The 25,188-nt window shown below is 42.4% G+C and overlaps 1 protein-coding gene across 1 annotated transcript in view; it reads left to right on the top strand.

The window, feature by feature from the left end:
• Positions 1–15,641, top strand: part of NOX3 (NADPH oxidase 3) — a 56,713-nt gene extending 41,072 nt beyond the window's left edge. The window contains exons 11-13 of the mRNA XM_028510789.2: positions 1,301–1,447; positions 5,186–5,310; positions 15,411–15,641. Coding sequence (XP_028366590.1) covers positions 1,301–1,447; positions 5,186–5,310; positions 15,411–15,537 — 399 coding nt within the window. The 3' untranslated portion in view covers positions 15,538–15,641. The remainder of the gene's footprint in view (positions 1–1,300; positions 1,448–5,185; positions 5,311–15,410) is intronic.
• The last annotated feature ends 9,547 nt before the right edge of the window (positions 15,642–25,188 follow it).

Genomic DNA, 25,188 nt, shown 5'->3' with positions numbered 1-25,188 from the left:
CTTTCTTGTAGTAGTTCGTGGGGCGTTCACCTAAAGGAACCATTGGCTCAGTTTCACAGCTGAGAAGGGACAGGCACTCCTTGGGGGGATACGGTTAACACACTTAGAGTTTACCTTTTGTCCTGTAATTAATATGCAAAATACCCTTCCAAGTAGCAGCTGTCCAACGATACATGTAAGCTCTAATTCTTAAGAGGAGAATGTTGTATCATCACTAGCTTCTGCTCTTCCTGATGGTTAATATTTGAAATTCCTGTGCAAAGCTGGAGAGAAAGAGCAGGATGGTTCATCTTGAAATACATTCTGTGATTTTTTTCTTCATGACTTTTATCTGTTAATTAATGTTCATTTATAACTTTAATTATATGATGGTGAGCGTGCAGGCTGGCTGGGGGAGGGGGGAGGGAGAACACCGACTATTGGACAAGATAGTTCTTGGTGGAGCTCAAGACCAGCCCCCCGGTAGACCTTACTATGCTGTAGAAATGTGCCTCCTTGGGGAAGGGTGGCAGAAAACAGCAGTGGGCAGCAGGAGGTAGGAGTGCGAGAAAAATAAGGAGAATTAATAGATCTATCTCCTGTGGTTTCTTCTGGAGACAATTATCTAAAGTTCGAAGCACAAAAACTAAGCCTTTATTTTTAACAAACCCGAACTACTTCTTATCATGTGTCATTTGCTACACGCAGTTTTTTTTTTAATGTTTCTAGACATAATGTCATTACAGCAGTTGACACGCAACCATAGCCACTGCCCACCAGCTGTTCTGGACGATGATCTGTCTGACTGGGGGGAAACTTCTGGCCTCTGTGGCCTGATTCTGCGATTTGCATAATCTGCACCCTCCGAGGGAGGGCCGAGCTGGTGAAGTGGATTAGCACTCAGCCTCTGGGGTATCTGGAGACGGGAGTTCCAATCCCCAGCTTAGGTCATAAGTAAAGATGAAGGGGCTGGTCTAACAGTTTATCCCCCTCTGGGAGCAGTGAAAGGCGCGGCTAGTAATGATGATTAACCTCGTTCAGAAGGAGCACAGCCAGGAATGGGGTGAATTGATCCTCATCCAGAGAAATTGGCAACAGCCAACAGGCTCCGGAGTCTGAATTCACTCTGGGCTTTTTCAAACACAATGTGAATTTTTTCAAAAGAAATCACAGTGTGACTGTTCGCTGGCAGAGAGAAGCATGTTATTTGACAGAAGTGCCCATTTGGGCTCAAATAATTCAATGGAGATAAAGTAGTCTGCGATTATCGGCACGTTGTGAAAAGAGGGGCAAGTCCCATTCTCTCCTCTTCTCTCGACAGGTGTATTTCTATTGGATCTGCCGGGATTCCAGAGCCTTTGAGTGGTTTGCTGATCTCTTACTCTCGCTGGAAACACGCATGAGTGAGCGAGGGAGAGCTCACCTCCTGAGTTACCATATCTTCCTCACCGGCTGGGATGAAAACCAGGTATCCATGAGACTGAGAATGAGCAATAGTGTCCACGTGATCTAACCTTAGAACAAAGGGGAGCGAAGCAATTTTAATCATGAGCCGTAGAGTTTTCTGATAGCATGAAAGAATTATTTTGATGTTCTTAAAAAGGAAAGGAGAATAAAATAAAACCAGATTAAAAAGAGGGATTCAAAGCATAGCGATGAAAGAACCTACAGTTAACGTGCTAAGGAACAGAAAAGAAGAAGGGGTGGTCAGTGGAAGACAACCCTAAGTTTGGAAATCCAAGAGAAATTATAAAAAGTTCTGTCACTGAAAGGGGCATTTGTCATTTTAGTGACACCAAGCGAATATTATTGATTGGCTCTATTGTCATGCTGACCTCCTAATTGGTTCTGATGCTAGGCCTTGAGCTGTTCAGAATTAAATAGAGAAAAATTCCCTGGTGTTTATATTCAACACTTCATATTTTAAAGTATGCGAGCTTCCACTGAAAATAATCATTATGAATCCATGCGTTAGCTGGAGATGCTTTATTTTCTTAAGGCGTTCTTAGAAATTGTGTGCATGTGTGTTTATTCACCAAAGATCAAGGTAATCTTCTGTTGTGGCAGGTGTTCTGCATCATACTGCGTTAGAAATATTAAGGTTGAATTTAGCAAAAATAGTGCATATCAAAATATTGCACTACAGTAGAATTTCAGTGTTGAGAATGTTGGACGATAACAATTAAATGTTAAAGCATTGTGCACTCGTCAAACATGAAAACTAACAGTGACACGATTACTCAGTTATGAAATGTATGTTCACATCGACCCTTCTGTAGTAACTCCTATGGATACTCACCTTAAGGAAAGTCTGTGGGAGCCAAGAAGATTTGCATTAATCACCACAACTCACACGTGAATGCATTTCTGTCGGCTAGTGAGTTTCTCTCTCTGTCCTTTCCAAAAGTGCGCTATAACCTATACTTTTTTTTTCTGAATATAAGTAAATTAAATGAACGTTCTTAAATTCTTGCCGTGACAGGTTGGAAATATTTTAGATGCTCCGATTCCAGGAATAAAATAATTGATGTGATCCGTTGGTAAGAAATCAAAAGGCTGTTTTAGAAATAGCCAATTGTTAAACTGCATCCAACAACCTCCAAGTGGCAGAATGACAGGCACAGAAGGGACAGATGGAAAAGGTATTGCAAAGGGCACATCAACAGGGTTTGGAGATTAATTGAGCCTTGGGCTGAGAAATATGGAAAATAGTTCCAAAAGCTCGAACATCAGTGATTGGCAGCTCAACAGTACCACTAGTATAAGTAGGAAAGGCCCTTTTTTACTATTAAATAATGCCCAGACTTCAAGTCTAGTAAGTACTTTAAGTCCTTTTCTGATCCAATGACAACCCGCCTTGTCCTATCCACTCTCATCACTTCCCTCTGGCACGGAAGCCACCAAACAATGCATGTTCTCCTGTCATATCACGCAACGTTACGTCTTCCCTTACAGTGTCCCCTCTCCCTGACCTGTCCCTCCCCACTGCGTATACTGCATGGAAACATTCTTCAAAGCCCAGTCCCCTGGAAAGCCTTCCCCAATTCTCGTAGTCAGAATTACTCGGGGCTTTACCACAGCAATTTGTTCGCTTCTGCAAAGCCCTTGGGCTCTGTCTCCGGGACAGAGGGTCTCACTCTGCCTCCCAGTGATGTGCACGGGCTGCCCTCCCCCTCAATGAGCAGTTCCTCACAAAGCGGGGACTTCTCTCTTTCCTCTCCATACCTCCCACTTGGCATACGCTGCCTGCTTAGAGGAACCACTCGACAACTGAAGTCACAGATTATTGGGGAAGATTCATGTTTAGCTATGATGATCCGTTTGAAGGAACAGAAAGAATTCTTCATCGAAATATCTATGGGAGCTTTGAGATGCAGCACTCTGGTCAGGCAGGAAGATGAAGCAAGAAGGTCTGGATTCATCTTTGTGGGCCACACTAGTCAGGACAACGAAAGTGGGAGCTCTTTGGGGTGTAACGGGCAAACGAGGTTCAGAGAGGATTTTCTAATGCAAACAGAATCAAGAGGAGGCAGCGTTCAGCCACGTGGCAAAGAAGCCAAGGAGAGTAAGGCCTGAGTTGGTTGTTAGATCCGGCACGTAGTCAACAGTAAAGTGACGCTGTCTTCTTTGCCCACAGTTTGTGATATGGCACCGATCAACCCCGCTGTTCAGCCAGAGGCCGGTGGCGGTGGGCGCAAAACTGCCACTCTAAGCTGGGGGCTAATGTGACTCTGACTCCGACCAGTTCTGATACCGGGTCTCCCGCCTGTTTCCAAAGCTCAGTCCTCACCCACCGCCTCAGCTCTCGCTCCTGGACTCTGGTCTTGAACTTCATGTTTCACTCTCTGTCCTGATCCACCTGCCCTCTCCTCCCCATTTGTCTCTCTCCTCAAGTCCCATCCCCAAACTCAATCCCAATAGCTACCCAGGGTCAGGCCTGGCCTGGTGGCAGCTTCCGGCAGCCTGGATTTCTGGGATTCCACTTCCGTCTGCCATCATCCCCTGGGCCTGTTAGGGCACTACCAATATTTTCTGCTCAACCACCCTATCCCTGGCTGCTTTCTAGACTGATGAGAAGCCCAGGCGGGGAAGTCAGATGCAGCAGGAGCCCGGGGTGGGACTTGGGCCTAGCAGGGCTGTTAGCCACACTGTCAGGAGCAGGAAAAGTTAAGAAGTGAGCAGAGTTGTGAAGTGTGAAGCACGTGAATTCAGGAGCTGTCAAGGGGTCTAAGGGAGGAGCACAGGAGACACAGATCCCAGGCATAAAAGCAAGGTAGCTACCGGAATTCAACAACAACAAAAAAGTGACCACTAGGCATTGCTAGGCCAAGGCTCTTACTCATCGACAACTAGTTACCTGGTGTCTGGATGCATTCATGTAATTTGAAGGCAAATGGTTGGGCACAGACCTCCCGCCAGGCCCCTTGCTATGTCTGGCCACCATGTCCTGCCTGCCAGACTCAGCATCCTCCCTGCACTTGAACCCAGCCAGTGCACTTGAAGTCCTTTCAACCCAGTAGGCAGATCTGATCATAAGATCTTCTTCCTGGATGTTCCCTGTCATTTTAGTCTGTCGGTGCCTTTCTCGGATCCCCAAGGTTTAGTATTAAGTGAATGGGGACAAAGGTACTGATTAATTTTTTTTAAAGTTTGGCAGAAAAAATGAAGTACCTTAATACAAGGTTTCCTTTAACCATATTTACTCTATTTCTCTCATTTTTTTTTCTAAAGATTTTATTTATTTATTTTTAGAGAGGGAAGGGAAGAAGAGAGAGAGAGGGAGAGACAGAAACATCAATGTGTGGTTGCTGGGGGTCATGGCCTGCAACCCAGGCATGTACCCTGACTGGGAATCGAACCTGTGACACTTTGGTTCGCATCCCAAGCTCAATCCACTGAGCTACGCCAGCCAGGGTATTTCTCTCATTTTTAAAGAAATATTTTCTTTCCAGGCTCATGTTACCACTGCACATCTACTGAGTGGAAAGTGCTTTGTATGAACTGTGACCGCAGTAGAATACGAGATAAATGGCATATCATGCTCATCCTAGAATGCAGAATTGTTGATATCACAATGATAAGCATTTTCAGCCCCATAAAGAATTTTTGAGTATTAAATCTACGAATGAGCATAATTATCTTATATTCAATAGCAGATTCCTATATTTTTCCTAAATGTCATCTGATACCACAATTTGTATTTTAGGCTATTCACATAGCTTTACACTGGGATGAAAACACTGACGTGATTACCGGATTGAGGCAGAAAACCTTTTACGGGAGACCAAACTGGAACAACGAGTTCAGGCAGATGGCCTACAACCACCCCAGGTAAGGCACCCTCTCCCCCGCCCACTGGGAGCCTCCCTGGAAAGATACAAGTTGTCGCTGAAACGGACAGCTCTTGGGCATCGCTGGTTCACCTGCCGTAGTGAGCATCTTGTTTAGAGACAACATGGCACCCTGGGGAAAGCTGGTCGTAGGATATTTCAGGAACCACAACGTCTGCTTGACTGGCTCCCAACACCTGACAATCAGCGAGTATGCTGAGCCCTCTCACACTTAAAGTCAAAGGTGGTATTTCTTACACTGCCTACGCCTTCAAGAAATCTTTGGTGTACACAGCCAATCTCTAACTACCCAATGGGACATAAGAACTCACTTATATCCAGCTCTAAACTGTATCTGGCAGAGCAGACAAAAATGCTATAGAACCAAGCAGGGATGTTGCGTGGTGCTTAAAGACCCGAGACATGGAGCCCAAGTGCCTGGGTGTACATCCTCACTCTGCCCTTGCCACCATTTTACTCGAACTTGTAATGTATTCTGCCACTGTCTTAGTCTCCTTGTCTGTAGACTACAGGTTATAAGGGTGCTTGTCTCCTAGGCTTCTAGGAGGATGAAACACATGATATGTACAAAGTGCCTACAATAGACTTTAAATTCAGTAAGTGCTAGCTGCTATCATTATTTCAACGATTACTATAACTATTATCATATAGAATAAACTTCTACGTAGAAGGAGAAGAGCTGTTGCTCTGGGACCAGGAGACAGGATCGAAGGCTGTGCTTTCTGATTCCAGACAGTACCGACTACGTGACCGCAGCTCGTTCAAGTTTGCAGGCTCTGTATACAGCCTGGGTGATACTGTGCAGTCATGGTGTTGCTTTCATAGTTGAAAAAAATGGTGTGTGGGAGAGTTTGGTAGAGTGCAAAGCACTAATGCAAACATTTCCCATTGTTATCATGTGTCTCCTAACCCAGTGTTTGTTTTGAACCCTGATCCTCTACCGCTCTTGAAAGCCAGTATGTCCTAGTATTGTCTTTGTTTAAAGAGTACTTTCCATGTTTGAGAAAAGACCTGAAGGAAGCGAGGGGGTGCAGCCCATGCAAAGGCCCTGGGACAGGGGACACAGTTCCTGGCCAGTGAGGTCGGAGCAGAGTGGGCGAAAGGGAGAGGTGGCTGGGGGCCCATTGCAGGTCATTATAAGACTTTGGATTTTACTCTGTGAGGGGAAGTCACTTCAGGTTTGAGCAGAAGAGTAGTGTGACTGGTCTTATGTTTAATGGGATCACCTCTGGCTGCTGTGAGGGGACAGGTTGGAAAGCAGCTACAGCAGAAGTGGAAGGGCCAGCAAAGGCCCTGGGACAGGGGACACAGTTCCTGGCCAGTGAGGTTGGAGCAGAGTGGGCAAAAGGGAGAGGTGGCTGGGGGCCCATTGCAGGTCATTATAAGACTTTGGATTTTATTCTGTGAGGGGAAGTCACTTCAGGTTTGAGCAGAAGAGTAGTGTGACCGGTCTTATGTTTAATGGGATCACCTCCGGCTGCTGTGAGGGGACAGGTTGGAAGGCAGCTACAGCAGAAGTGGAGGGGCCAGTGGAGGTGGCTTGGATCAGGAGCAGTGGAGGTACTGAGAGGCACTTGGGTCCTGGACATTATCTGAGGGCAGAGCTGGCCTGACTTGCCCATGGATTGCATGGCAGGTGGGCATGGTCCAAGCCAGAATGGACTTCCCATTCGCGGATGTTTGGGTGACTGTAAGAGGAGAAGGCTGGCGGGTACAGAATATCAGAGGTTCAGGTTTTTAGTATGTTCAGCTGAAGAGGCCCATTATACAGCCAAGTGGAGATGTCGGGTAGGCAGATGAATAGGAGTCAGGGCTTTAGGGGGAAGTTTGGGCTGAAGATACTCACTTGGGAAGTATCAACATATAAAATGTGTTTGGAGCCATAAAACTGCATGAGATCACCAAAGAAGTAAATATAGATTGACAAGAGTTCAAACCACGTCACTATTTGGAGGATAGGGCAATGGATTCCAACTCGCAGCCATGTTATTAATCAGTTCATTTAGGTATGTTATGCCCTGACCCTTTTTCTGTCCACTCTATCAGTATTGAACCAAGAAGAGTAGAGTAAGACCTACTAGGGCATTTCTGATGAATTCCCCATTTCCTATGATTCCCCTGTTGTCTTGTCATTTCTCCCCTCAGTTCTGCTATTACTGCTTTGTGGTGTTCCTTCGTAGAGGTCATTGCTTCATTAAACCTTTTGTAATTCCCTAGCATTTTATCTTATCTTTATTTTTGCTCTCTGGAATACTTTTCTGGTGAATATTATTCATCTTTTAGTCAGTTTGGCTGCTCTTTCTTGCATTTTTTTCTTATATTTTCACTGTGTCAGAGCTGGTCCATTTTCTTGTATATTGTCATTGAATTTGTTAGACTTCCCTGGAGCAGCTATTTGAAGGGGGTTTGGTGAGGAGGGAGGAGTGGAAGGAGTGAGCAGCTAACTGTCCAAAGTTCGTAACCCATGCAATTCCAGTGGTCTCTGTCCCGTGAACCCACTCCGACTCAAACTGCCCATGCTCCCTGATGCCCCTGCAGCCCGCTCTGTGCCCTGTGCCCTGGCAGTCTTCTCAAGAAACCCTGGATGCAAAGCGAGAGTGTTCACCTTGGAGGCTCTGCATCAGCCCAGGCAAGAGATCGTGCTTGTGCAGACTTACTCCCGACCTTGACCGGTGCTGAGAGTAAAAGATTTCCAACAACAAAGGCCAAGAAAAGCTTAATCTTTGTCTTCACGGTTAGGAGACGAAGAGTGGATGACCTACACAATCCCTTCGTCCCCCTCGAGGTCAACCTCAGATGACCTTTAAGAAATGGCTGAGGCCCACAGCAAGTGGCCCTGGGAGTTTCCAGTCACCCCTCCTAAAACCCACTTACTCCTTTCCCTCTTGACTTCACGCCTGCTGACCCTTGGCCTAGAATCCGTTTCTGGGGCCCCATCTTCTCCCCAAACGTGGTGCTTCTGACCCCGCCTGCCTTCTGGAGCCTGCAAATCTGGTTCCTCTGTGCTTCTTACTCAACACCCAGTCCTGTTCCCTAGGACAGTCCCCCCGGGAGCCTCAGCTGAGCGCTGAAGGTCACCACCGTCACCTCACACCCATCCGATCACTGTCCGGAGACAGAGACTGACTCGTGTCATCTGCTGTTTCTTGAAAAAGACTACGTAGGTAAAGAAGAAAAAAATTATGAATGGGAAACCAACACAATTTTACAAGTGCATAGGTTGCAGCCACCACCAGGATTTTGGTTGCTATTTTCTCCTTTTGGAAAAAAAAACAATATATATTCACCTAATAAATGTTTTATATTCCATTTTCAATGATCATGAAATGAATGTTCCCACTTTGCAGGCTTCTGACGCAGACACATCTTGGTTTTCCGTTCTTATAGATAGGACTCCTCTTTAGTATGACTGTTTCTTATTGATGTTTCACAATGCATTTTTTTTTGTCACACATGAAGTTTGCAGCCCAGTGGGGAAGGCCTTTCAAGCCAAAATATTTAATTATCTCCCTTCCCTCAGAAAGGTGTGAGCCAGAAGCAGCAGCATCAAAAGACTGAGGGTGGAACCGAGTCTGTACACAAACTGCCCCCAAATTACACTGTGTAGTGCTGAGGAGTGTGCCTGATACCGCAGGGAGTGAGGGACAGAGAACGATTCCAAGGTGGAAAACAATGTAGCTGTCACTTCTCTTGTTGTCCTTGTGAAGAGTGGACTCATCCCTTTTCAGAAGCCATCATCGAAGTGTGGTACGTAAGTGTATATTGAAAGCCCAGCTGAATTTGTCAGCACATTAGCGATGCAAACTGTTCTTCTGATAGATGACGTCATCTCTCCCCCCGGAGAAGAGGCCCCCGAAGTTTGGATGTCACTGAATGAGGCCTCTACCACTGACTTTCTAGTTCAAATTTTAAAAATAACATATTTGTAACAGCCTTCATCACTAGACCACCACAACCTGTTGTATAGCTTCAACTATCAATGTCATTAACATTAGACACATACGGGAAAAGAATGATGATCGTTCTATCCCTGGAATGCCAGCTCCCTGGGAAGATGAGTCACCAACGAAGAGCTGAGCACCACCCTTCCGAAAGAGTTCTAGAATGACCTCCTTAAACTAATTTTGTTTTCTGCTGTGAGAAAGAAGATTTATGTTTAATGAAGCTTTTAATGAAGAAATCTCGGAAAGAGAATGCCAATAAAATCTAATTTTTAAACATGAAAATTTAATATGGAAAAGTATTTCAATAGCCTGGCCTTTGTCCAGATATAAATGAAATACACAATGCAATTACGGTTCTACACAAAGGACAAAGTAACATTAATTTTCCCCGAGATGGTTATTAAAGAGATAAACAGCATGTTTTCCCCCGATCATGTCAAGGATACGTTTGTTCCCAAGACTACTTGGCTAGTCTGACAGGATAGGTCTGTCCTGTCCTTAGCTCATATCTTTTGGCAATGATGGGTCAGAAAGAATTGGTGGGTTTGTTAGCGGCCTCAAAAAAGGTTCTTTGTTCTTGAAGGCCTTTGAAGCAGGCTCTCACCCATCTCTGTTCATCAGCATGAAGCAGAGGATTCTTCAGGCTTGCTCTTCTGAAAACATTTACCTGTTTGCTCAAAGCTGGAGTTTGCTCTTGTTCTTAAAAAAAAAAAAAAGAAGCTAAATCAAAAGAATAAGGGGAAGAGAGGCAAAAATATTTTTTATAGAACATGAAAAACAGCACCAAAAATAAAGCTTGAAGGGAAGCAGATCAAAGAGAATAGTGCAAGCTAAAAAGGAACCAGAAAATTGCAAAAATAACAGTAATAGAGAAACAAATTGATGAGCATCAAAATGAATACAAATAAGGGAAGGAGAAGAAAAAATTAAAAAGAGATCAAAGCCTGAAAGGTGAAAATGGGAAAATAGATTCTATTGTTTTTATTTGCAACTAATTTTCATAATGATGTCAGCTGTTACAAACACACCAGTATAGCTTTAAAAGAAGGCCAGTCAATAGTAAGTGGATGTATAAAAGCTGAGTCATTGATTGACATACCCCAAATCACATGCATGTGACAACTGTCATATACTGCTTGTTGGACAAGCACAGAAGAGTACTCTAAACGCAAAAACAATGCAAACTGTGCTCCCAGTTAAAATATGGCAGGTTAATTAAATACATGCATTGATGTGCATATCTTATACAAATATGGAACTTGTATCTCATTTTTACAGGCATTTTCAATATGTTCCCAAGCTTTAGACAGATATTCAGAAGGTCAGGCAATCATTTCCAAGAAGACAGAGAGGATGAAAATAAATATACTCTTGTCACACCTAGCTACTGTTTTGATAAACACATATTGTGCATATAGTCAGCCTTCTGGATATATAGATCGGTTGCTTTTAGTTAATTGAATAAAATAACTTTCCATAGAACTTCAACCTTTGATCTTACACTTCACATAATATTTACAGTTTGCCACTTTTGACCTATCTACTAAGACCTTCACCGTGCTTTGTAGACATGAAACTGCATCATTAATTACCATGAAAGCTTTGAAGAGTTGGCCATTTTTTTCATAACTCCAGTAGAGGTGTTTCTTTCATCCGGAAGTGAAAAATAAAGGATACAAGGGTACAAGCATTTGTTAGAACATTTCGGCCCAATCGGATTGACTGGGAGCTGCTAATCCATGCCACATGAATGTATTTTAGACTACCCATTGTTTCCAGGAGTGTAAAAATACCTTTGTACTAAATCGAGTCAACGTGTCCATCTGGAACCACACTGGCTGGTGTGCCACCCCCCACTTCTCATTTGTACGTGCATATGTGCAACATGTTCTTAAATGATATTTTTAAGAAATTCACATTCTCATTATAGCATACAAAGCCCTCTGTCTAACAGGAATACCAAACATTCGTTATAGGGCTAAAATGTTCAGACTGCTCAAAGAAATAGACTTAAAAGGAAATCCCACATATGACAAAGTCTAGCTTCATGGGAAAACTAATGCCATCATAAATTTATGACTGGGATATTGTTAGCATATTTAAATAGCATCTTTTCCCCAGAGGGTGCCGGCTCTTCACTTATAATCAAGTGAAGATTCAACAAAAATTACTGGCGTGGCTCCACTTGGGGTGGGTGGAATTAGGAAGATGAGTGAGCACAAGGTGGGTTTACCACTGTTCTGCAAAGTTCTACCAAGTCATTAACAGTGGCAAAAATATCAGTAGATTTCTCTGTGAAGCTGAACATATTTTAGTGTTTTATCAAAGAGGGGAGGAGACAGGGGTGGCAGAAAAATGGGTCTACCATTTTCAGGGATCCAATGCGACAAGACAATTACCTTCGTTGCTCATCCTTATCTGACCATGATGTCCTCAGGGACAGCGACTCTGTCTGCTCCTCGGTACGGAGCAAGTGACCAGCCTCAGTGAGTGAAGGGGCAGTAAGAGGGAGGAGGGAGCTGGGACAGGAGTCCTGACTTTTGCCGGAGAAGATGGAGTTGGTGGGAAAAAGGCAGAAGGGCCACAGCAGGGAGCAAGCTGTCGGGGTCCCCTATAGGTCCTAATGAACACCTGAGTAAGTAGGATGCAGAGGGAGGTAACAGGGCCGGCTGCTTCCCATCCACCGGGAGATGGATTAAAACAAGAAACTGGCCAACACAATAATCACCTGTGGTTATGAAAAAGAAGGTGTTGCACAAAATATAATGACGCGGTGAATCATACGGAGGCATTTGTAATGAAAAACGTCCTCCAGGAAAGATTACCCAGAAGTTGTGTCCACTGTCTGATACCGAGTTTGTAGCTCTCGCTGTCTCCCTTCTAAGCCTTCATAAATCCATGGGAAGCTTCTGTGTATCGATTTTATTTGCAGAAAGCACTCAGGGCATAAAGTAATTTGATTTTTTAAAAAAAGGGGTTTAGGGTCTGCCCCTACAGGGTTATAACTTACCAAGCATAAAAGCCAACACATAAAAACAAATACACAATTTAGGGAGAGAAGGGCTCAAGGCAGCAGAAGCTGAGAGTCCGGCAAGATGCCGGGATGACTCCCGGGCGCTCCCCGGCCCCCCAACTGCTCTCCCATATATCTGCCGGACGGAAATCCCCTGGTGGCTGGCATTTCAAATGCCTTTCATGCGTGGCATCGCTGAACTATTTTGAAAACTACGCCAGCCCCGCAGAGAAAAGATGATAGTTCCTTAGCAAATAAGAGAGGAGAAAGAGGATTTTCTCTATTGTTTATCAGAGTTAAATACAATGCCGTCGCGTTAGCCATCTTTGCAACAGCAGCCTGTGCAGACTGTGTCCTTCCCGCATCCAAGTCGGCCGTTCAGACTGATCGGCGCTGCTGACGTCCCCGATCTAATGCCTGCGTGTGCGAGCTGGGCGGGCCGTAAACCCAAGAACAATGCCTCGTGGTTTTATACTTCTTTTACACAGGATCTGTTCTTTTTTTACATTCTAAGCAATTGTGGGTAATTAAACTTTATAGAATTTTTTTTTTCTTTGCCAATCCCATTAGGGCTCTGTTTCACTTGTCCATTGCCTCATAAAGGAAAAAAAAAATACAGCCACATCTGTGTCTTCACCACTTTGTGCGGATTCCCAGCTCTGTGAGTCCCAGTCTGCACTGGTGACAAGAAATCTCTATATTTGAGATCACAAGTGCCAAGCAGGGTAAATAAGGCAAGCAAAAATATATGTGGGGACCGGGGTGCACAGAGAGCTAGCGAGGGGCTGGCCTTTCCGCCCTGGTGGAAGGTAGACAATAAACGGCCTTTGTGAGACTTAGCTGTGCAGTGGAGTAGTCGAAACTTCAAAAGAGGCAGGGTGGCTGTGAACTGCTGGGGACACCAGCCATCCACCTGGCAGCCAGCAATCAGAATCCTTTGAAATGGAGCCTTAACAGGCAGAGCATCAAAGGGCGGCCTTGGCTTCTGCAAGCGGTCATTGCCGCTGCAAACGAAGGACAGTCTTAGCCTGTTGGGAAGGGGCCGGTGGCCATCTCTTTGGTGACACCCACACTAATAGAAAAATATCACCACCCATAACAGTGTCTTTGAACCTAGATGCAAGGGTACCTCTGAGCATCAGACACAGAGCCAGGCAGTGACCCCTCACTGGGAAAGGTTTTGCCTCACCCATCTGTCATCCGGAATGTTTTCAGTCCAGAACTCAAAAAGCCTACTGATGGCGTGTGGATGCGGGAAGCCCGCAATCATCTCTGGGTTAACAGTCCACTTCATGCCTTCCGTTCGGCTTCGCGGAGCAGGCAGGCATTGTGGAGGTGGTGACAGAAGCTACCTGTTTCTGAGAGCGCATCATGTACCCGGCCTGTGGCAGAAAGCGGTACCTGCAGTGTGTCTGTCTAATCCTCACTGGGGCTTAGCAAATGGGGTTCTGAGGAGGTCCTTAATGCACCCAAAGTTGATCAGCAACAAAGCTGTGGGGACCACAGCACTCTTAACTACTGCCTTATATTCCCATAAACACATTTGCTATATTAAGTCATAAACACGTAGTTTTCAGTATGAAATGTTTTCTGAAAAAAAGCACTTGCTCAAATTTAGCTATGGGAATGATATCTTTAAAAATAGGACTCATCCATTTTAAACACATTATCATTTACAAATGAATCCACTTGATACGTTTCTTTGAAGCTAGAGTTTGAAATGTAATTGAACCATCAATTTCTACCATGGATATCACGGTCCTGGAAAACACAATTAAATGTGGATATGATATATGGCAGAGAACCACGTTGTTGCATAAGCTAAGTAGGCAGAGGCTAGAGAGGCACTTTCCAACAAAAACCAGGTATGAAGCCCTAGAGGTGGTGTGGTGGGCGGGGCCTGGCATCTGAAGAATTCTCCTGAGACAGTGTTTGTGGCTCATACACCACATGCCTCAGTATCATCACCTGGGGCCTTGCTAAAAATGCATTCCTTGGACTCAAGCCTAGGACCCTAAGTTTTAACAAGCTGCCAAGATGATTTTATGCACAGCAAAGTAGGAGAACTTTTTATCTTGGCTGGAGTAACTAATTAAACTATACCAGAGTGAAAATGGTATAAGGAACAGCACAATGCAAGCCGAGGGAAAACATGGTCTCTGTGAGTCCGCATAGAGAATAGCCCCTCCCAGCTTCCAGAGGTAAGCTGCATCCTTTCCCTGATGGCGTTGCTGATAGGTCAGCAGAGTTGCCGGTAGCGCTCACGGGGGATTTGAGCATCCCTGTATGCAAAAGTACCTCTTCAACGCTGTTTCCTGAAATGCCATGATTACTGATGACGACTTCTGAGTGACCACATTTTCTGCAACGTCTTTTTCCTTTCCAGCTCTTCTCTCTGGTCTCCTTTGCAAACTAAAGTAGCTCCAACCAAAGAAATCAACTAGGTTGTTATGACTTTAGTATAAATTGTGTTATTTATTAAAAGGCAGGGGTGAACAGAATAGGAGTAATAGCTAACACTTTTTAAATCTTTGTGAATGCATTATTGCATTCTCCTTTCAACAGAGCATACAATGTAGCCATTATCATTATATTTGTTTTGCACACATAGAGATGGAGGCCCAGTGTCTTGTCCTGGACCACACAGATAATAACCTGCAGAACCATTGATTCATTCATTCATCCAGTAAACATTTATTGATGGTCTACTGTCTGCTGGGCACTATTCCAGGGGGTGGGATTACAATAAAAGTTGAGTTTGGGTCTGGGTTTCTGCTCTCAAGGAGTTTACATTCTTCCATCCAAGAGGACATTACTCAAAGTCACTGGACCAAAAATCCCGGCCATATCTTTATATTGAAGCTGTCCCACCACCACCCCCAAGTCATCATGACCCTAGCCTCAATCTTCGTGACCCCATCTACCCATGTGATTTCAGTCTAACAGGGCCCTGGGAACCTTGAGGAGACCATGGTCTGAAAGTCGGAGAACCAAGGAAGTGTGGGGAGAAAAATCAATAAGCCAAGGGACAACCGTCGTCACCTTCCAGATGTTACAATTCTGTCTTGGCTTCCGCTGGGCTTGTCCTGCTTAACGCTTCCCCCCCTCTCGCCCCGCCTGCAGCAGCAGCATCGGCGTGTTCTTCTGCGGGCCCAGCGCTCTCTCAAAGACGCTGCAGAGGATGTGCCGCTTGTATTCCTCTGCTGACCCCAGGGGGGTCCACTTCTATTACCACAGAGAAAGCTTCTAGACTTTGGACATGAAACCCACGTGTCGTGTAAGTGGTTACAATTATATGGGTCATGGGCTGGGCAACTTTCCCTGTGAAGGACCCCAGAGTAATGATTTTAGACTCTGTGGGTCACGGTCTCAGGCACAACCACTCAACACTGCCACTGTAAGGCACCAAAGCAGCCACAAACAAACAAACAATATGCCGTTGAGTGGGTGTGGCGTGGGCCAATACAACTTCATTTATGGACACCAAAATCCAATTTTGTATAATTTTCTTGTATCATGAGATACTCTTCTTTTGATTCGTTTTCCAGGATTGGAAATGTAAAAGACATTCTTAATTTGTGGGCTATCCAGGAGCAGATAGTGGGCCAGTGGGTAGTTGGCTGACCACTGATACAGGGCATTTCCCGGACTTGTCTTCATGTTTAACAGTGCAGCCACCATGCAGACTAGCAGGACAGCTTGGGTTATAGTCTGCTGTAGAATCATTCCAAATTCCCAACACCCTGATAGCAAGGACATCTGCCTTGTGTCCGCCCCTGATCTTTTCTGCTGACACTTAAGCTCCTCATTGCTTTCTTCTGTAGACCTAAGAAGTCACTGACGGGTGTTACCCTTCACAAAAATCCTCTGTGTACTTGAAAATGACAATAAAATCATCCTGCCCCTATCCCTTGCCCAGTCCAAACAACACTGAATTCCTAACCTTTCGGCCCAGGATATATTTTATAGACCTTCAATCATTTTTGTGTTTCTTCTTTAAATCCGTTGCTGTTTCTTCACATGCTCCTAAATTGTGCTCACTAAAATGAGACAATATTCTAATAGAAGCATGACTAGTGTTGAGTGGCGTGATTCTTTAGCTCTTGTGTGCCATATGCTTTTCAAGACAACTGAATTCTGTTTGTCTCTCACTTTTTCCTTTTTTTTCTTCCTTATTTCTTTCTCACTTTCTTCTAACAAGTACTTTGAGTCAGTATAACATTTTGATCTATGATCATTGTGATGAGGAAGCCTCCGCTCACCTTCCACTGGGATGTTATTTTAAGTTCTGTGCTCCCATTGAGCGAGTCTGCCCTTACCCTGCAGCTGTCTTACCCCCAGAAGTGCTCCTGAAGTATTCTTCGAAACTTACAGTCTTCTCCAATAATACCGCTTCGTTTGGGGGGAATTTTTCCTTCTAATATTTCAAGATTGATTTAAAGTTTAGCATCAGGGATGAATACAAGTATTTAGTTTAGTAAGATCTACGAACTTAATTAGTAATACCTTAAAACTTTTCTTTAGATTTGTAATCATGTTACTGAACCCAAAGAGTTCTACCATGGATTCTGGCAACTGCTAGTTACTGTGGGCTTCCATTTGGAAACAAATTAGTAATAACTGGCCCTTGAGAACAGTATACCACGCCATATTTCTTAGCTGATAAATAGCATGCCATATATAATAGAACAAAACATTTATTGAAATTAAAATAGATCATTCTGTCATAAAAGAGAATTAAACTGGCCTGACATGATTTATTTTTATAAAGTCAGGCAAGTCAGTTAAGCTCTTTCAGGTATTTTTAAGTTATAAATTAATAATCTCTTTTACTTTATCCTCAGATATTGAGTTTGATTCTATAATTTTTAAATATGCTTTAGGAGAAAAGTTGGGTACACTCCCTGATGTCTCAAAAATTATCACTACTAACTCCGCACTGCAGTTTCTCAGTATCTTTAAGTATTGCTTGATGCATATCATTCAAACTCTACTAATTTTAACATACCCAGTCTTTCTGCATATTTATTTCCTCATTTATGTTTGATTCAGTCTTTACAACTAGAATTTTCTGCAGTCAAATATATATACTAAATCTTTACTTTAGCAGAAAAATTAAATATAGTGAAAGGTTTTCTCTTAGTTGTATTTAATTCTTAGTTTTCAATTATTACCTTTCTTCCCCTGGATACTTAAAAATAAAACACACTCTACTGTTAACTTGTTTTGTGTAGTATGGTAGAATATACTTGTCCTTAAACAAAGATTTCAAGCTGTGTCCATTTCTATCCATTTTGTTGTAAACTTAAGACTATTCTAAAAAATAAAGTCTTTTTTTAAACAAAAAGCCTCTGCTGCATTTTTTTATGTCTCTGCTTGTTTGCATCCCATTTTTGTTTTGACCATTAGGCTACTTCCCAGCATGCTATGAAGAGTCTGACTTATCCAGATAGAAAACAACCAGTATATTACTTTAATGCAGGAATAACCAAGCAGAAAGTGTAGTTTTTTTAAAAAAGAAAATAATCTATTCAAAATAGAAATAAAATTGTAGACCTATATATATACATATATATATATTTAACAAGAATTGTGCACCATTATTTGATAAATGAAAAACCATTTATAAAGAGACATTTTAAAATGGGTAATAATATGTTTCTAAATAGGAATATTAAACATACTGAAAACATCAATTTGTTCCAAATTAATTAATAGGTTAAATAAAATTCCAAATAAAATTTAAATTCTCTTAAATGTTTTAAAATGACAGATATTCTAAAATTCATTTAGGATACAGGTGGCAAACACAAGGCCTACAGGCCAAATCCGGCCCTCCGCCTTGTTTTAACCGGCCGGGCACCTTGTTTCTACCCAGCGGCAGTGCCGAGCTCCTTGCCCCTGGTTAAGGAATAGTTACATTTATACAGTCCTAAAATTATATTTGGCCTTTTGAAGGCAGCTGCAGGGCTCATGTGGACCCCAGTGAAAATGAATTTAACATTCCTGATCTAGGAGAACATATATGAGAAATAAAGAAGCAAAAAATTGTGAAAAATGATGGAAAGGAAAGGAAGAAGAGAGGAAAGAAAAGAAGGAAACAAAAGGAAGAAAAAGGAAAGGAAAATTCAACATTCAGAAGCATCATCATGAAAGAGAAGACCCTTAAGGAACCAGAGAGAAAAAAGTTAAATCTCCTACAGCAGCAATAAATCTGACAGCCACCTCCTCAAAGAGATCCACAGAGACCAAACGGTAACGGGATGTCTTCAAAGTGTTGAAGGAACGTCAGCTGAGAAATTTGTGCCCAGTGAAATTATTAGTAAAAAGTGAAGGCAAAATACAGATAGTTTCAAACAAAAGAAAACTGAAATTCATGACCCTCCCTGAAACAACTACCAAAGGCTGTATTTAAGGAAGGAGGAAATTCAGTTAATGAGACATAAGAGGCAGTGATAAGCAAAGAAATTTTAAGACATTTTGTCAAAATCTTTAAACATTGACTCTAAAAAAAATGAATGATTATTCCAGAAGGAATGTTTTTAAAAAGGAAAACTAAAATACTGGACAACAATCAGACAGGAGATAGGAGAAAGGTACTGGAGGTAAAGCATTCCCAGATCCATATCTGGCTCAGGAGGATAAAAGAAATATTGGTTTAATGTAGCCTTTGTTAAGTTCTATAAATAACTTGAAAGAAATAACCTTAAACAGATTCCCTGATCACCACCATTCATTTTGTTCATCTGTATTGTATTTTTTTCCATGACTATTTCGCCCCCCTAAGCACTCTCCCCCAAGTAATCACCACACTGTTGTCCATGTCCATGAATCCTTGTTCCTTTTTGCTCCACCCACCCCCCCCCCACACCCTAATCTCCCCTGTTTTTAACCTAACTTCTCTATTCTGGAATTTTTATTAGCCTAAACTACTAATTGGTGGGATTAATTGTCAAGCAATATATTTTACAAGACTCATGAGTGTTGTATTCCCTGATATAATTTATATTTGACAATGTCAGCCTGTTGCTCATGCATTTAACTGACAGTTGACTGGATATGGCATTTTTGGACAATATTCTCTTCTGTTGAGAACTTTGTGAGACACTACTCCAGTATTTTTGGTCATTAAATATTCTGTGAAGTATGAGGCCAGTTTCACTCTTTCCCCTTTGTGAATAAATCACTTTTTCTCTGCCTCGTTGCCTAAATAATTCTGTATCTTTGAAGTTCATACCTTTTTGGAATTAAATATTTCATATAAATTTTTCCTCTATGATAGTATGTTGTTTTGAACATTGTTTTCTTCATTTCAGAAAAATTTTCTTCTATTAGGTCTTTGAATACAGTTATTTTCTTTGTCTCCCTATTTCAGAGACATCAGCTATCCTTATAGTGGATCTTTTTTTTACTTGTTCTCAAGTTTTTCTAATCGCTTTAATTTCTTTGTCTCTTTAATTTACTTATGGCTTCTCTTATTTTATTACTAGCCCACAATCTCTTCCTAAAATCCTAGAGGCAGATATATTTTAGAATTCAAAATGATTTCACATTTCAGAAAATAACAAATGCATAGTCCATATATTGCATAATACTCCCAGTCGTGTCTGGGGGGGGGGGGTACCCAGTATTCAAAATTTTTACTATTTTTTTCTTTTTTTTGTGATGAAAAGTATAAACATGAATACTCAAATAAATGGGATAAACAAAGATTATAGAGAACTTTACATCTGTTCAGGACAAATTATGTTGATGGTGGTAGGTGGTACCAAGAAACTTTCTAATTTGTCTTAATTTTTTGGATTTGGATAATTCACCTTGGGGAGACAGTGCGGACTAGGAATGCAGCTTTCAGCAACGCTGATTCTGTTCCGTCCTGCTCACTGTTCGTCATGAGCCCTGGGAAGGTGCGGCACGGAGCCCTGGTGTGCTGTGTGAGGCCCGCCATATCCCTGTCAATCTCATTCTGTTGTTTTATAATATTGTTTTTTCTCTACCGTATTAATGTCCTCCTTAAGTTCTCCATTACATGAAGCAATATTGAGGAATTATCTGAATTATCATCTCTACTAGATTGGGTTTGTATTCCCTTTCTACCTGTAGTATCTGCACAGTCGCTTCAGTCCTATTTTCTCGCCTTGCTCATGTTAGTTGACTCTGTCCAGACATTTTATCATTTTATTGGTTCTTCCATATTATAAATAATTCCTTGGGGGATCCCCCCATCATCTCTAAGACCATGTTCCTCTCTCCCCCTCCCTCCCTCCCTCTCTCTCTCTCCAAAAAGGTAGCTTTATTGACATATAATTCACATACCATAAAACTGACCCATTTAAAGTATACTCTGTGTTCATATGCAAATTTTTGAGTGGACCGTGTTTTCTCTTCTAAAGCTCGGTTTTAGCCTAGATATTTCATGTTTTATTCACCTTTCTGTCGTCTAGAAGAAGAGCAACTGGGAGAGAGTGGTGTGTAGGGAGGAGGGGAGCTTAGATTGGATGGTGTGCAGACTCTGTTCGATTCCTGGGCTGTTTTATCTCCTGAGATTATACTGGCTGCCCTGCGTCTTGGTTTCACTCCAACTAATTGGGGGCAGGAGGAGAGATAATAACGCATTTCCTCCATGAAGCCACTCTTGGCCCTAAGACCCTTTCCCTCAATCAGATGCAAATTTTGAATCCTACTCTTCCAACAGGATAAGTCAGCTCTACAGATTTCTTACCCTACTCAACCGTACCTTCCTGCGGAAGAGGAAAAAGATAAGAACATGACCCCTTCGCTTTTTTCCACAAGTGAGAGTGCATTTCAGAGCCTCACAGGTGAGACTCAGAGGAGTAGGGCTATGTGGAAGCCACGTCACAGTGCCGTCTCCATTCTGCTCTGTGATCCGTGTCCTTTTCCTGTGCGTGAGTTGTTAAAATTTATCCCATTAGATGTTTCCTTTATCCTGTCTATGGGAGAATGAGTGTGTGTTCATTGCAGAAACAGTCAACTCTCCATAGTGGCACGTCCACAACATTCTCTCTAAAATACTCCTATCAGACTGTTATCTCCACACCTGTACCTACTTCCAAGGTCCACCAGAACCTCCTACAGATTTGAAAGTCAGCTTCTTTTTATTGTGAGCAGCCACTGAAACAGCTGACCACTTCTCCATTCCTCAAACACATTCTTCTGTTGACCTTGGTGACTCTTTGTTTTCTTCTCAGGCTCCTCCGTCCAAACTTAAAATGTGGCAGTGTCCTAGGACTTCGTCACAGCCCTTCTTCTCTTTTTCTGTCTGGCCCCCACCCTTGAATCATGTCATAGATTCTCAGGGCTTCAAACACCATCTGTTTGCTGTTTGATGATTCCAAGATTTAAAACTCTAGCACAGGCTTGTTTCGGGATTCCAGTCTGGTACATTCAACTGCCTACTCTGCCGTTAGAAATATAACAGCATCTCCAGTTTTACATATGCAAAACTAAACTTTTTCTTTTTCTCCTTATCATTCTGCTCTTTGTCCAGTCTTTTTTATTTCAGTGAAGGGCACTATCATCTGCCCAAAGGCCTAGGCTAAAAACACTACATACCTTTGAATAGTCTTTAATCCCACTTTTTCCCCCACCATGCTCCCAAATCCCTGTCCAAAACCACTCTTTGGTCATCATATCCATTTCCCCTTTTCATGTAGACACTTCGGGAAAGCATAACCTATGCTTTTGTGACTTTCAATATGCACAATAGCATTTCCAAGTTCACACCGTTCCTTACGTATACTCCAACTTTGGGCAGCCAATCCAAACTTGCAGGCAAAGCTGGTGCACATGATGGGCACAAACAAAGCCCTGCTCATCGGGTTCACCAGCCTTTCCTTCTCAGAGAGGTGGGTGCCATCCGTGTTTTCATCTACATGGGTCACCTCACTACCAAACAATCTGCAGTGTCTTCTTGGACGTCTCCCAGCCATTATCATGCTGGATCTTTGTCTTTTTTTCTCTTTTCTTCAATTCTTAAATTGTTCTTCCTCCCAATTTTCATTAGAATATCTGCAGTCCTCTAAGTTACTTTTTCCCAGTTCGGCCCCTTAGACTGAACAGAATAAGATCTATGTTCATAATGATCAATTCTAAACACCTTCAAGTTATTATCAACATTCCTGATTGACCTTAAAGAAACAGCTCAGTAATGATCCAGTCTCAATTCACTGATTGAATGAAGTGATCCTCTCGCTCAGGGAAGGAACCTCTCCATTCCATTTTCATGTGACGGTCTCAGGGCACACCTTCCAAATCTCCAACCAACTTACCTCAAACTTCAAATTTAGTTTTTAAGATGTTTAGAAATCTAAACCAATAGCACCAACCAATATAAGATGCCAATAAATAATTCCAACAAAATATATGAAACTTTCCAGAGAAAATTATTAAAACTCTATCAACCATATCTGCCACATAATAACATGATCAGAGGTTTCCCTCTACCCCACCCTGAGACTGTGGGATGGACACCTACCAGTCATTCTCACCCAGCACTAAACAAATGTCTAGCAAAGATTAGAGTGAGTTTGGGGGTGGGGGTGACTACAGAAAGAAGGGAGCTGAAGAAAAGGATTCTAAAATCTGTGTATGAAGTCCTGGGCAAAGTTCCAAGAGGCTATAGTGTGAAACCAACCAGAATCAACACGGCAAATGATCAGAGAATCGAACTCTAGTGAGGAATCCCTCCCGATGTTCAGATTGGCCTCTGGGTGCACACAAGTGGGGTGTATCAGAATAGTATTGCGAAGGCTTTGAAAGCTAAAGGCATTGGAGCCACAAACCACAAAAGCGGGCCAGGCTGTGTGTTCTGAACCTAACTAAACCTGCTCACTGCCAGCTAAAATAGAAGATCTAAATAAGAACCATAGTGTCATAACATTATACTCAGAATGTATAGGATACAGTCCAAATTTTTTTGTTATATAAAGAACTAGGAAAATCTCGACTCAAATGAAAAAAGAAAATCAACAAATGCCAACACCAAGATGACACGAATCTTGGAATTCTCTAACAAGAATTTTAAAGCAGCCATCATAAAAATGTTCCAATAGACAACTGCAACCACTCAGGAAACAAGTGGAGAAATGGTCTCCGCAAAGAAACAGAAGGTATAAAAAGAACCGAATAAAGTTTGAGAACTTGAAATTATAATAAATGAAAGAAAAACTCAATAGATGGGCTGGTGGTAGGTGCAATAAGGGCCTAAAGATGTCCACATCCTAAACCCCGAAACTTGTGAATATGCAGGGCTATTGGGCAGAGAGAAATTAAGGTTCCAGATGAAATTATGGTTGTTTTGACATGATTCTTGTGAGGTGGAAAGATCATCCTAGGTTTTCTGGGCGGGCCCAATGTTATCACAAAGAACGTTACAAGTAGAAGATGCGGAGAACATTATGCTAAGTGAAGTAAGCCAGGCAGTGGAAGACAAATACCATGTGATCTCACTGTAAATGGGACCTAATTAACAAAACACACAAGCAAGCAAAGTATAACCAGAGACACTGACGTAAAGAACAATCTGACAGTAACTAGAGGGGAGGGGGAGGGAAATAAAGTGGGAAAGAAGGGGAAGGGTGGGAAATGAACGTGTATAAAGGATCATGAACAAAGCCAAAGGGGAGGAGGATTGAGGGTGGGAGATGGGGGTGGGTGGGGCTGGCAAAGTGGTGATGGGAAAATGGAGACAACTGTATTGGAACATTAATAAAAAAGTGACTAGGGGATGAAGGTAGGAGAGGAGATCATAGTCAGAGAAGACATGGTGACAACTGAGGTTGGAACGGTGTGATGAATAGCTTCAAAGGTGGAAGAGGCCACAAGCCAAGGTAAGTGGGCAGCCTCCAAGAGAAGCCGGGAAGGCAAGGCACTGGATTCTGCCCTGAACTCTGAAGGAAAACCAGTCCCACCAACCCCTGAATTTTGGTCCAGTGAGATTCATGCCGGAGTTGGACATAAAATATATATGACAAAGTTTGTGTTGTTTCAAGCTGCTACATTTTCAGTAATTTGTCACGGCAGCAACAAATAACTAATACAGATGGAAAGGTACAATAGCATCGATATATCAATTCTCTTCAAAATGATATATAAATTCAAATTCATTTCCATCAGAATTCTGAAAAGGTTTTCAATGAAACTTGACAGGCAATAGCATATTGTAACAAGTATATTTAGAAGAAGGTAGGGGGAAAATTAACCAAAGCAAAATAAAGAACAAGAATTATATTTTTTCCATAAGAGCCAGGCAATAAATATTTTAGGTTCTTGTCAGCCACATCTGGCCTCTGTCATGGCTATTACTTTGATTTTGTTTTGTATTCAATTCTTTACAAACATACCAACCATTCTTCACCCAGGGGATGTATAAAAACAGACTACCAGCTCGATGTGACCCATGGGCCATAGTTTGCCATTCCCAGGATTAGGACAGCATGAATGAGACTCGCAATCACACTGAGGGGGAAAAAAAGTGATAGAGTACACTACATGCAGTACAGAATGCATGTAGTGAGACACTACTCAAATAACACTATAAAACATGCAAATCACTATTATTTGTTTATTTCCACATAAAGCCACATGTATCTAAACATACAGAAATGCACAGAAATTAAATTCAAAGCCCCACGTTGAGAACACTGGTCATTCTTGATAAGAGGGAGGGCGCAGATTGAAGGCTTCCATCGTCTCAGTGGTCTTTATTTCTTAAGCTGGATTTTTCAAATGTGAGACGCTGCCATTTTGTATGCACCTGATGTGGTTCCTACTATTAAAACATCCTGGGTTAATGTTAGCTCGGCTGGGCGAGGGGTGATTCCTCAAGTGAGCACGGGACAAAGAGAGTGTCTTCAGTGGATGGTGTTGTCCAAGTTCCTCC

The sequence above is a fragment of the Phyllostomus discolor genome, chromosome 4, assembly GCF_004126475.2.
Source record: "Phyllostomus discolor isolate MPI-MPIP mPhyDis1 chromosome 4, mPhyDis1.pri.v3, whole genome shotgun sequence".
Classification (NCBI taxonomy): Eukaryota; Metazoa; Chordata; class Mammalia; order Chiroptera; family Phyllostomidae; genus Phyllostomus; species Phyllostomus discolor.
Note: the sequence above shows the minus strand (reverse complement) of the source record. Positions and strands in the feature narration are given on the sequence as shown.